Raw genomic sequence first — 13,035 nt, forward strand, 5'->3', positions numbered from 1 at the left:
TACCTGGTGAATATTTAAGCATAAGCTGTCTCAAGTCAGAGGTCTTTATATTTCATGATATATTAAGTTACAACATCTATATTGATTTTTTAAAGATGCTGCAAGGGAAAACACCTGCACTTTAAAACTTAACAGGGAAGATTTTAAGGAATTAAATAACTGAGGATACCACAGACCAATAAACTCCCAATGCTTCTGACACGGAGGAGCATAGGGAGGATCTATTAAAATCCTTGTAGAACATCGCCACATAGTGTTTATGAAACTTCAGGATCACTTCATTCTCTTCTGAAACCTTTTCCTCTCTGTCATGGAGAAGAGTAATAATGCTTCCATAATTTGTTTTCTCTGCTAGAAAACCACAAAGGATACTACAAAGCTTGGAGTGATGCAGCACCAAAGGAAACTATAATGTACTATAAAGCAACTAAAACACTGTGCAATGCCAGTCCTAGTCTTGTTACTGTTAAAGTACTTTTAAGCAGGTATTTTAAATAAAGGCTTTTTTCTCCCCAGCAATTAATAATTAGGAAATTCATATTCTATGATTCCTAGCTGTCTAAAGTCCTGCTCAGAAGAGAGGATTTTGACACTAAATTTCTAGAAGAGAAGCTGTCAGCGTTATCCTTCTGCTATTATCTTTCTGCAGACTTCAGTCAACTGAAGCACAGTTTAAAAATTACAAGAATAGAGAAATGTATTTTCACTAAGGAAAGAACAAATATCAGATTCCAGCTATGTCTTTCAGCTCATTATTCTCTAATACTTCATAAGTTTTAAAGTACCATTGGTAATGCTGCCATTGTTAAAAGCCCAGATTTCCCGCCAATGAGATGATACAAATATTTACTCTAAGTCTACATTCCACAAACTTGGCTGCATTTGAAAGGAATGATGAGTAACAAAATCCTCTGTTCTTCTGTTTGGAAGGTATTTGTGTTTACAGAACACCATTCTTTAACTGCTAACCAAGCCTTTCGTGCTCTTTGACTAAAGATATGGAGCCCGTTCCATTTACAAAAAGTCTAAATTTAATTTCTCTCACCTCTGATTCAACCATCAGTTGTGCATTCTCCACAGTAAGCTGGCTCTGAGAAAGGATCAGAGAAGCACATCTGACATGAGTTTGCTCATCACCTGCTGTTTAAACAGCACTCACTGTCTAAGCCAGGCATTCCCTAGCTGGAAGGATTCCCAGGGCTCTGCAGAAACTCAGAGAGTCCTGTAAACAGGAAGCACCAATCTGATGGCAACTGCCAAAATCAGCTGTTCATTGCTCTGACACAAGCAACATACATTTTGACTTCTGATGAAACATTCCAGCTCAGCTTTGTTGAAGGCTGAGTTTTTTTCCAATGCCTTGGTCCATTAGAATTCTGGTGACAATTTGACAAGACCACAAAGCAGGGCTCTAAAGAAGGCAAGGGAAGCATCCACGCCATCAGCAAGGAGTCCATTATCCTATTTTATCCTGTTGTTACACAGCAAGAAACTCTGCACCATACCACACATCCTGTGCTATCAACTAGCACATCATCTATGAGAAGTCACAGCAAAAAAACCCTATTTAGTATAAGCCTACTGTTTTAAGTGTAATGCCATTTTTTAGCTGCCACACTCTATTTGCTGCATGCAACTTTGCATTTCATCTGCAGAATTGCCAAGATCTCCAAAATCTCTCTACCAGCTGCAAACTCAATGCTATGTCACATGTAACCAGCAAGATGTATCTGGATTTTGATGTTTTCCTCAATTAGTCTTCATTCACAGGACAGCTCAGGACAAATTAAGATTTTATGCTTTCTAATCCAAGCACTTCACCTACACAAAAAACAAAGGTGGCTGTGTCTTTTTTCCCCCCACATCAGCACTGCCCAGAGTATAAATGAACAGATATTACACATTCCTGCTGTCAGCCAGCAGAAGCCTGCAGTGGTAAGTTTCTGAAAATACAAGACCTGTCCTGAATTAAAACTTTAGAAAGGAATTACAAAGCATTCATATATATGTTATATAAATGCTTTTTTTTTGTTCAAATTTTCCTTTCATGAAGAGCATTAATTTCATCCTGTCTCTCACTCTTTTCACTTTCTGCTGCTTAGCTGGGTTTAGTGTTCTCCCAAGGCAGTAACACATCACACTGATATCCTGGTGTCTGTCTGTACAACTCTTCTTTTCCTGCAACTGATAATTCTGGTGTAACAAATTTCAGCAACATTTAATAGGCTCTTATCTCCAATAGAAACATTTTCACATTTCCACTAAAGAACACAATGTATATATCACATAGGAGCCAGTTCACATTTAAATGAAAACATCTGTTATGCAAAGTTGTGGCAAAATATGTTTGCATTGAACAGCAAAATAAGAATTGCATTTTTTGCTAACCATTACCAAACAGAACAAAAACCCAGAAAATTGAAAGCAACTGAAAGAAGGCATCTTAAATTTTTGGCTTTTATCAGCCCAGTAGATGATCCTGATTACATCAGTAGCTTTCCATCCTATGTGTGCACATGCATTAATATGAAATTGCAAAAGGCTACACAGAACTTGGGCTTGCTTTTAGTACTCTTACCACAAACAGCACAATAAGTTTTGAGAGCATGGACTAAAGATCTGACTTTCCTAAAGTCAGGCCACTTCCACACAACATCTGCAAAGCAGGTTACAAATTGGCAAAGCTATCACAAGCATCTTTCCTGAACACTTCTTTTGGGTACACAAATTTCTAGTGTTGTGCCACTATGCCCAGAGTGTTCTGCACTTTTACAACACCTAGAAATGACTGCAGTACAGCAGCAGATTATCAAGTGCAGTCTTCCAATGCAAAGGTGACTTCCCCTCAAACAGTCAAATGTAAGAAGCAGAATCCAACATTCAACACTGCAAAAAGAAATAAGAAGTTGCAATGCACTGCTTGCCAAAACCAAGGGCATCAGTCCCTGGAACCCCAAAAAGCAAGTCCATGTCCCTCTTTCAGTTCTAATTAAAGTATCACAAAATGAGCTTTGGCAACCCAGTTTACAAGTATTCTGTTCTCCATAAGAAATTCTAAAGATGAAAATTGTTTCTGGATTCTAAAGCTTGAAAAATTTTAAGGGGTATGAAAACACTGCAAGTCAACATATACGCCACAAGCCTCACTGGAATTTTCAAAAGGGCAAGGCTTTATGGTTATTTTTAAAATCTACATTCATATTTTGCTTACAACTCATGAAAAGAAAACAAGATCTGTATTTACAAAAAATTGAAGACATATTGCACAATTCTCTTAAATCAAAGAAAAAACTGTTTTCTTAACAAAGTCTATTTCACTTTTTCAAGAGATTAATTTTATGGTGCAAATAACAAATAAGAATTTGTCTGTCCAAAGCATTTAATTAGAATATAAAATGGTTTTGAGGTCCACTTTTTTTAAAAAGGGTTAACATGATGAATCATTTTTACTAATGCTCCTAACCCATCAATTCTAAAATATGCAATTGTACACCACAGCCCACGATTCAGACAGGAAATTCTTTCTTCAAACCTCTTCGGGTATTCTATGACTCACATAACAATTGAGGTATTTCCAAGGGCTTTCCTTTAAATTTCCTAATATATTCTTCTGTAGTTTAACATTTTTCAGATGTAACACAACACTAAATCTGAAGCCAACTGCAACACAGAGATTGCAAGAATAAGTATTTTTATTTAATAGAGTTACTTGCATTTTCAACAATGTTGGGTGACATTTAGGGTCATATACTCACCAATAAACTTGTTTTGCATAGTCTCTAGGAGAGCTTGGTGGGCATCCTCTGTTTGCAAAGCACATGAACATTCTCTGGCCAGTATGGTTCGGACAAGGTGCTCTCCACAACCTAAAGAAATATTAAGATTTGGAATAGTCAAAATACAGATATCACTATGGAAAAACCCTGTCATTAATTTACATCATCCCATTAATCTGGCTGTAATGATGCAAAATAATGAGCATTTCCACAGTGATGCATATGACAAGTTTATGGCATGTATTTTTATTTTTAAAAAAGGTTGACATGCAGTCACTCAAAAATTCAACTAAGTCTGTGGTTTTTTCACAACTTTCCTGAAATTTCAACTGCACAAAGTTATAAAACAAACAAAAGTTAAACGCAGAAAGAAGAAACAGCGACACTGTCTCTGACTTGGCATCTCTATCCTGACAGAATCCTCTTACTAATCATTCTCCTGGGAAAGATCCTTGCATGCAGCTCCTCAAACTGAGAACCACTTCAGTGACACAGTAACTCCTTTTGCATGACAGAACCTTTATACTTAGTCCATCTGATTCAGCCTTTTTGCAACAATGGAATACATGAATTCACCCATGCTTTTGTGCCAAAGTGGCTGGTCATTGGATTACTAACACAAATTCCTGTAATTTTTAAAGGTTTGCCCTTAAACTAAAAAGCTTCTGCAAACAACCACTTATTGCCTCAGTGCTTTCTGTACTTATCCCCTGAAATCTATTTTTGGTGAAGACAAGCAGGTCATTACTACTCTTGTTCTGTAGAAACACTTTCACACCTGCTATTTTTCCTCCTACACCCTTCTCCCTTCCTGTACTGTGCTTTGGGACATACAGCTGAGCCAAATGGCACCATGCATGTTTACTGGACCAACTGGGGTTTGCTGGGCAGGAAAACTCACTGCTGATACCTCCTCCATATAGACCAAGGTCATTACACTACTTATGCCTCCTGTTTGTTGAATTTTATCTCAATGACAGAGAAGCAGACAAAGGAGCTAGAAGTTTAACCAAGAGCCAGGTGAACTGTGCTATCCAGTTAGGAAAGAAAAAAAACATAACTAATGTACAGTTGTAATGTAACAATGATCTCGAATTACCTAAATAAGTAAAATCTATTAATTGTATTAGCTTTCTTTGAAGAACAGTGGCAACTCACTGTGCATTTAAGGGGAAGTGACTGCTGATCTGATCTGTAGCTTATCAGGGCCTAAAACTGTATTGGACACCAAAATACACAGAGAGAAGTCATGTACAGTCCATTCACAATTATACATAAATATTTCTAGCATACTGCTCGTTAAATACAAGATGATGCAAGCACTGGAACCATAAAAAAAACCAAAACCTGCTATAATCCAGATGGACTTACTAACTCAGGTACAGAACTACATAAATATAACTACACAGCCTCCAGAAACAAATTTATGGCTGGAAACAATCTAGTTGCTTCCAAGTGCAGGGAGCTGGAGCTGCTAAGACATCAGACCTAGGCAGGCTTTAGACAAAGGCAGCTCAGTCTCCACGGCTAACTCACACTTGACTGGAAGCACTAACAAGCCCAGAAGAGAGACACTGGCTGAAGTCAGTCTAGATGTGGCATAAAGAAAACTTTAATAATCAAACCCAACCCAAAGTGGCTCCTGGGCATCCTGCTGAGTCCCTCAGTGCTGTGCATATGCTGAGTTTAGAGCACTGACTGGTTTGGGTACAACGTGACAAATGTTGGCAGGTCTGGCACAGTGTATTGCAGCTACTCAAAGCTTCTAGTTTCTAGCTCTTCTCACCATTTTGAAACCAAATTCACATGGCAACTTACTCAAAGAATCTCCCTCTCTGGCTACTTGTCAAACAATTATACCCTTTCCCTTAAATGCACAGTGAGTTTCCACTTTTCTTCAAAGACTGCTAATACAGAAGGAAAAAAAAAATACCCCTCTCATTTTCAAGATTTAACCCCCAACAAACAAAAAAAAACACCCTCTGGAGCACTATGGATGCATCAGATGTCAAAGAATCAGCCCAGAGACCAGATTGCCAAAAAACTGTGTACACATGTCCCAAAATCCTGATATGTTCAATCATCAAAAAAATACCTTGGTCTTCAGTTCTGTGTCCCTGCTAATGGGTAGTGTCTCCTGATTAATACAATTCAGCTAAACTGAGTTGTTTGAAGTGGGACACTTTGGCATTGAATCTACATACAACTGGCACAACAGAAAGACAAAAAAATTTCTTTGTATAGCAAACAGATTGAGTAAAAACCAGTTACTAATTTAGAGGAAAATGAAAGAGCCAAAGTACTACAACAATTACACAGACAAGGGAAGTTGTTCTTGAGAGCACAAGGGAAAAGTGTTTTCATTGAGACTGTCAATTCTCAGTGTCCTGGTTAGGAGATAATCTTCAAGAGGCTCATGCAACAGCAACCTCAGCAGCTGCTCACAGGAGGGTTTGTCCATTCATTTGCCTCATTACACCCACACTCAGAAGCTTCTGTCCACAACAGAACTGTGATTTATCTACTGTTTATTCCAAAGTGATGGTGAACATGAAAAAACTCCACAAGATGCATTTTACCCATAGATCTCAACATGGACATTGCTTTTTTTAAACTAAGAAACCTTAATCATTGTGAAGTTTTACTGTAAAGAACAAAACTAAACAGGCATATACTCCAGCAAAAACTGTTAGTGCCTTTAAAATATAACATGTAATACCTTTAAATATAACTATATGAATAAGAAGCAAGGGACTTAGAATAAGAATCAAACAAATGAGACACAAATCAGAGTGAACCTATGCATCTCCAGTGCATCAAGTAATAAAACCAGATGTTACTACTTTACAATTTTCAAGTATTTCCCAAAGTGTCATCAAAAAAACAATGGTCATTTTTTAGCATGACATATAATGTTATTTTCCCCCCAAGAGAATGACTTTATTGAAGAGTTCCCATAACATCAAGTCTGCTCCAAAAAAAATTCAGAGAGAGAAAACTTAATATGGGTTAAGAACAGCTGCAGCCCACGGATGTGATCCAGGATCAACCACAAGAAAAGCAGCTTTGCAATTCCACTAACACACCACACATCTCTACATCCCCACAGACAAAGTCATTTCTTTTTGTCATATTTATGTCAACCTGTAAGACAGCAAACTTACAGACTGCTGCTGGCAGGGTATGTAAAAATCTTTCAACACATCACTTGCTGGCAGTCTGCAGGGACAGATAACTAAGGAAAACAATCCCCCCATTTGGAAAAGAAAACTTTGTTACTGTAGTTTTTGATGCAGGAACATCTATATTTGAAAAAGAAGAAGAAGAAAAAAAACAACTAAGCAGTGTTTCACATACTTCGACCAGATACAGGCTGAGGAAAAGAACTACACTTTCTATTATCTCAAGTCAGAATCAAACTTCTTGGAGGTTTAGCAGATCTCCACATTTGTATATCCTCTAAGTGGGGACACACTGTAGATAATACTAGGAGTAGGCACAAAATGAATGCATACATTACTACAGCAATCAAAACTGATTTATAACTCATAATATAAAGTTGTGGGTTCAAATTTATAGTTCCAGACACTTTAGTCTAACTGCCAGCATTAGCCAACTTCCAAAAAAGTTGTATTAAGATGACTCAAGACAGCAACTCCGGTGAAAGCTACTTAAACACATTTCCAAATCACACAAAGTTGATGAAAATGTAAATCTGGTTAATTTGCCTAACTCTCTCACATTATACTACATTTAACTGCAAGTGTTAATATATTTGACTGAATACAATTTCACTGACTAGTACTACAACCAAACTAACAAGGACTCCCACTAGGAACTTTTCAATTCTACATTCAAGTCTCAAATACATTAATTTTAGTAACTTGCCTGTAAACAGAGTTTAAATCACTTTATTATCTTTTCCCAGTTATGATGATGACTTCTTCAGTAACCTGAAACTCACTGTATTTCAGAAACGAATATTTTGCAATGCCAGACAAATGCTTCCCTAAGACTTCACACATGAGTGACTCAAATGGAGATGACTAGCTGGAAAAATATACTGGGTTAATTTAGTGCTTCACACTGAAATAACTGTTTCATATAGTAAACAAATTATTTTCCTAATACAGTGATATTTTGCAAACATCATGTTGCCTACTTGTAACTTCTCTGCTGGCAAAAATACTACTGTTGGAACTGCTGTTGTCCATGTTTGGAGGGCTTAGTTCAATTAACTGCCTTCTTCTAAGATTGCTACTGGCAAAGGGAAAAATGCTTCTACAGAAAACAAATAGTTTATAGAGACTATTTTGATAAATCATGCCTGACAAATTTGGTGACCTTCTACAATGAGGTTACAGCATTGGAAGAGCAACTAATAATAGGACAAGGGGGAATGTCTTTACAATGATGAAGGGTATATTTAAATCAGCAATTAGGAAGAAATTCTTTACTATAAGGGTGGTGAGACACTGGAACTGGTTGCCCAGGGAAGTTTTGAATGGAACTTCCATTCAATTCCATCCCTGGAATTGTTCATGGCCAGGCTGGATGGGACTTCATGCAACCTGTTCTAGTGGAAGGTGTTCCTGCAAATGGCAGGGTGATGGAACAGGATGATCTTAAAGGTCCCTCCCAACCCAAACCACTCTAAGATCCTATGAAAAATAAACAGAAACATACAGACAGATATTTTGATTCAAGTTTCCAGCCTCCTAGATTAAGGGGAAAGAATATACAGATTCCTAAAGGCTTCAGGGATATATGGCAACAGATTTCAATGACAAGGGAAGGAAAGAAGAATGAGGCTTAATAGCCACACCTTTATTTTGTAAACAAACTACAAACCCAAACAAAACTCTAAAAGATCCCAGAAAAACCTATCTTCAACCAGAAGCTTCTACTCCTGTCTGAAAATGACTTGAAGATCACATAGAAAATCACTTGAAGATCATACAGAAACACCAACACAGATTTTCAGACACGCATCTTGGATCATGCCACAATACAGTTTTTAATGCAGTGCTTCTTTCAAAGTGCCAGACAGACCAAAAGTGAAACAGGACTCACTTTCTGTGACTACTGAAATGTGCAATTTCTGAGGATAATACAATTTCACCACCTATTCAAATGCTCCTCATTGATGACTAAGATTTGCACAACCTTTTTTTTTTCATAGTCTCTCTTCCTTGTTATCCTACTATAATTTAGTTGTTCTGGATGTATCAGTGGTCCCCTTGAGTTACTATTTCAGCAGTAGTAATTTGCTAGTTAGTCTATGCACAACTTCCATAACAACCAAGTTACTGGGGGGAGGGGGGGATTTATGATATTTTTGTTTTAATTAAGATTGTTAACATCTTCAATTTTTAGCTATTAGATTAGATACTCTCTTACACTGCATTCAATTCTGAAAAAAGGTAAGAAATCAGAGCTATAATTTTTAAATGTTAATCTTTCTGCAAGCAGTTATACAAACCTTAACTTGCTACAGACTTGCATCTTGCTTTAAGCTTCATATGCAAGAAACTAAGGATTAAATCACTGATGTTTTTTTCCTCAGCATAGTGACTTCTCAAGAAGATTTCTAATGCTTGAAATAACCACAACAAGAGGAGGAAAGGCAGCACAATATACACTGAACATCCCATACAATACATGCTCTGCATCTTATAATGTTCCTCCCATGGAACCAAGATGGCAAAGGAAAGGAAAGGAAGGTCCTGTGCAAAGCCAGGGCCTCCAAGCAGCGTGTCAGAGAGAAATTGTTTTTCTGCTTCTTTTGATGGGAGATGCTTTCAAGTCAGAAAATTAGAAACAGGTGTGCCAGAGGGCACACACATCCATGCAGCACACTGAAAAACACACGTTTTCAATTTTCAGACATGAAAGAGGCTCCTGTTGAATGGAAGGAGAAATGAAAATCGAGTTTGCTTTCTGCGAGCCACAAGCAGAGCTTATGGAGCTCTGACAGGCTGCAGGAGCCTGTCTAGCTATGAAACACACAGTACCTCGACACAAAGTGTTGGAACTTGTTTTAAAGGAGTACAGAATGGAAATTTGCATTACTCACATACAGTCAAGAATGGAAAAATTAATCTCGTTAACTCCATTGCCAAAGTATGACTCTTTGCTTTTCAGAAGCTGAAGACAGAAGCTACAGGTTATCTGTATTTTATCATCTATTCTACACAGCACTGTCTGAACCTGGCCCTGCTGTTTCTGTCCTGTTAAGCTTTGATGTTATTTTCAGTTCAATAGTAGTCCCTAAAGTGTCAGTTAACAAGTTAAAGAATGACTATTTCTGCTTTATTTCCTGGATAACTTCTAGTTATCCTGAATGGAAACACAATAAAACCTGTATTTCAGTAAGGTCTTCTCATCATTTCCAGCATCTCTAGAAAGAGCTGACTAAAAACTTGTAAGCCAGTAATTTAAAAAAACAAAATACAGTACAATAAAAATATTTAGTTGGCAAGACACTGATACAGGTAGTTACATAGTGAAACAAAATTTTAACGTATAATTCTCAAAAGACAAAAGACTGCAGTCTGGCAGAATGCACTACAGTATTTAAGTTACATAACTTTTAGCTTTTCTTGTAACTATCAGCTGCTGTATCTTGTCTTCATACCAGCAGGGGAAATTTTTTAATTACTGACATACTGCCAGAAAAAACACCTGCAAACAAAGTCCCTTGGCATTCCTAAAGCACGGATCCTAGAGGGCTCAATGGAGCACATTCCTGCTGCAGACAGAATATTCTCAGATGATTTACCTACTAAGAAAATGCAATGGAAATTTTCCAAAAGGTTGAAACTTTAGTAAATTTGAGCAGGTTTCAAAGATAACAAAAGACAAATTCAACATGCAGACAAACTTGTGTCTAAAGTATCTCCTCTAAGGAAAGGTAGGAAGACACTTATGTCTTCAAGTTTTTAATGTAAAAATTAACTAATCACTTTAAAGAACAACTCATTCAGCTTTTCTACAATTTTACACATCAGAAAGAAAAAAATGTTAGAGAGATACAGCACCAAATGAATGAATCCTTAAGTTCTAAATAGTGGTACATGGCAAAAAATTTATTTTAAATGCTTCTTGTTCGAGTTACAATTAACAAAAAGAATTTCGGATGTATCTCCAAGAGAGGTTAGTTAGAATGAAGAAAAAATGTAGTCCCTTAAAAAGTATGTAACTTTTATATTCTTTATTACATTTAATACATTTTTGAAAGATTAATTTCAGTTAAGCTGTAAAGAAAGAAGCAAACACTTTTGCCTAGGCCCTCCTCAAAAACTTTGCTGCTACTGATGTCTGTAAAATCACTACACCTCTCCAAACTACATCACTTTTATCACACAAAACTTACAGGGAAGGAAGTATAACAGTAACTTATGTGTTTGTTAACTAAAGGTATAAAACCACTCTTAAATCCCAAAGAAGCATTTCAGACATAGAAATGGAGCTCAGTCTGCCACCATCTCAAATTCACTTTCCATCCTTGCACCTATTTCACCTGGGCAAGGCACAGCAGCAGGGCCAGGATGAAGTGTCCAGAGCAGATGCTGCAAAGCTGCTCAGGATACAAAATCTGTGCCTTCTGCAGGAGGCTACAACTTCCACAAGCCTGTGCATCTTCAAGCCTAACAAATATTGAAACATCAAGGCAAATTAAAATTTCAAGTGGCAATAAGCACTCTGATTTTTGTATCCATCCAGTTCTGCTTCCCAGCAAGATTTCCACAGGCAATTCAAATCACCATTCAGATCATTCTGTGGACAAGCCCCTCAGCACTGAACACTAAAATCTGCAGTACTGTGTTTAATTGACTGCTTCTCAATACTACCATTCCTACAAATCAACTCTGCCTGGGGCTTGCTCTCTGTTCTCCCCAACTGGTGGTAGTGCTGAGTTAGTTCACATACCACATGCTACAGCACTGAATCCTCCCAACTGCATCTGGACACACAGGCTGAATGAGCTCTTGACAGAAACTTTCACTTCACAGGTGAACACTGATCTGTCTGAAGACAGACCTCCTCTTCCTCCACCCTACCTTACCCTTCACAGTAACAATGATATAACTCTTCTCCATAGGCAGCTGCTTCATCTGTGATGCATTAAATTACCTCTTATTCTCCAAATCATACAGGACCAGACTGATTTTTGAGAGATAATACATATGTCTACCAAGAGATTCATTGTATCATGATATCCATCTCACACAGTGTAGCTCAAACAATCTGCACAGGATACAAGATTTGCATGTGAAATTGATCTGGGCATTGGGAGCATGGACTCAGTAGGACAGACCAAACAGACAATGCTGCACTTGTGTGTTATATAAGGGCTAATAGCACATGCAAGCTTGAAGCAAGATTTATAATCACATTATAAATGTAATTCACTGGCACAAGTTGCTCAGAGAAACGGTCGATGCCCCATCCCTGGAACTGTTTGAGGCCAGGCTGGATGGAACTCTGAGCAACCTGGTCTAGAAGAAGGTATCCCTGCCCAGGGCAGAGGTGTTCCCATCCATTTAGGTCCTTCCAACATAAACCATTCCATGATTCTACAAAACAGCACTGGCCAGATATTCACTTGCTGAATCACAGCCACTACTGCCCTCAACAAAAAGGAATCACAAAGGTGAAGTTATGCATTACAAGTCAATTCATTTGCATTAAAGCTTCACTGAAAAGTACTGAAAAGTAGGTTTGCACATCACTATGATTTGCTTGCAAAAGGAGTTTTCAAGTAGGAATCTACAGATCAGTGGATTCCATAAGGAGGACAAAATGCTGGCTGAGGGCATAGCTCAACAAACAAATTAACAACCACAGCTCATCTCTGCACAGGTGTCATTCCTATTCCATCTTATTCCACCTTAAACATTCCATATTGCCTGCAAAAGCACCCATAAGACACACAATGGACTAGAAAGAGCAAAAGATGTGAACACACAATTTGAGCAGGAAAAGTGAATATAATAATTCCCTTATTGCATTATTCCCTTATTATCCAGTTCAAAAACAAGGGAAATCTCCTTGAGCAGGAAGGTGGACTAGACCTCCAGAGGTACCTTTCAAACTAAACAATTCTGTGATTCTTCACAACACAAAGTGTGCTATTTTTCCTTCATGGAATGATGCATTTTATGTACAAATATATATCCAACACAACTTTTAAAGTACTATGATCTAATCTCTAAAATGCCTTTATGATAACAGAGGCCACTGCTTTCGTCGTGAG

The 13,035-nt window shown here is 37.6% G+C and overlaps 1 protein-coding gene across 3 annotated transcripts in view; it reads right to left on the reverse strand.

Annotated features, from left to right (window-relative positions):
* The window catches only part of TASP1 (taspase 1), a 78,098-nt gene that overhangs the window by 20,363 nt on the left and 44,700 nt on the right, over nt 1–13,035 (reverse strand). For all 3 annotated transcript variants that reach the window (XM_056488300.1, XM_056488297.1, XM_056488299.1), the window contains exon 11: nt 3,756–3,866. In XM_056488300.1, coding sequence (XP_056344275.1) covers nt 3,756–3,866 — 111 coding nt within the window. The remainder of the gene's footprint in view (nt 1–3,755; nt 3,867–13,035) is intronic.

Source organism: Oenanthe melanoleuca, chromosome 3, assembly GCF_029582105.1.
Source record: "Oenanthe melanoleuca isolate GR-GAL-2019-014 chromosome 3, OMel1.0, whole genome shotgun sequence".
Taxonomy (NCBI): Eukaryota; Metazoa; Chordata; class Aves; order Passeriformes; family Muscicapidae; genus Oenanthe; species Oenanthe melanoleuca.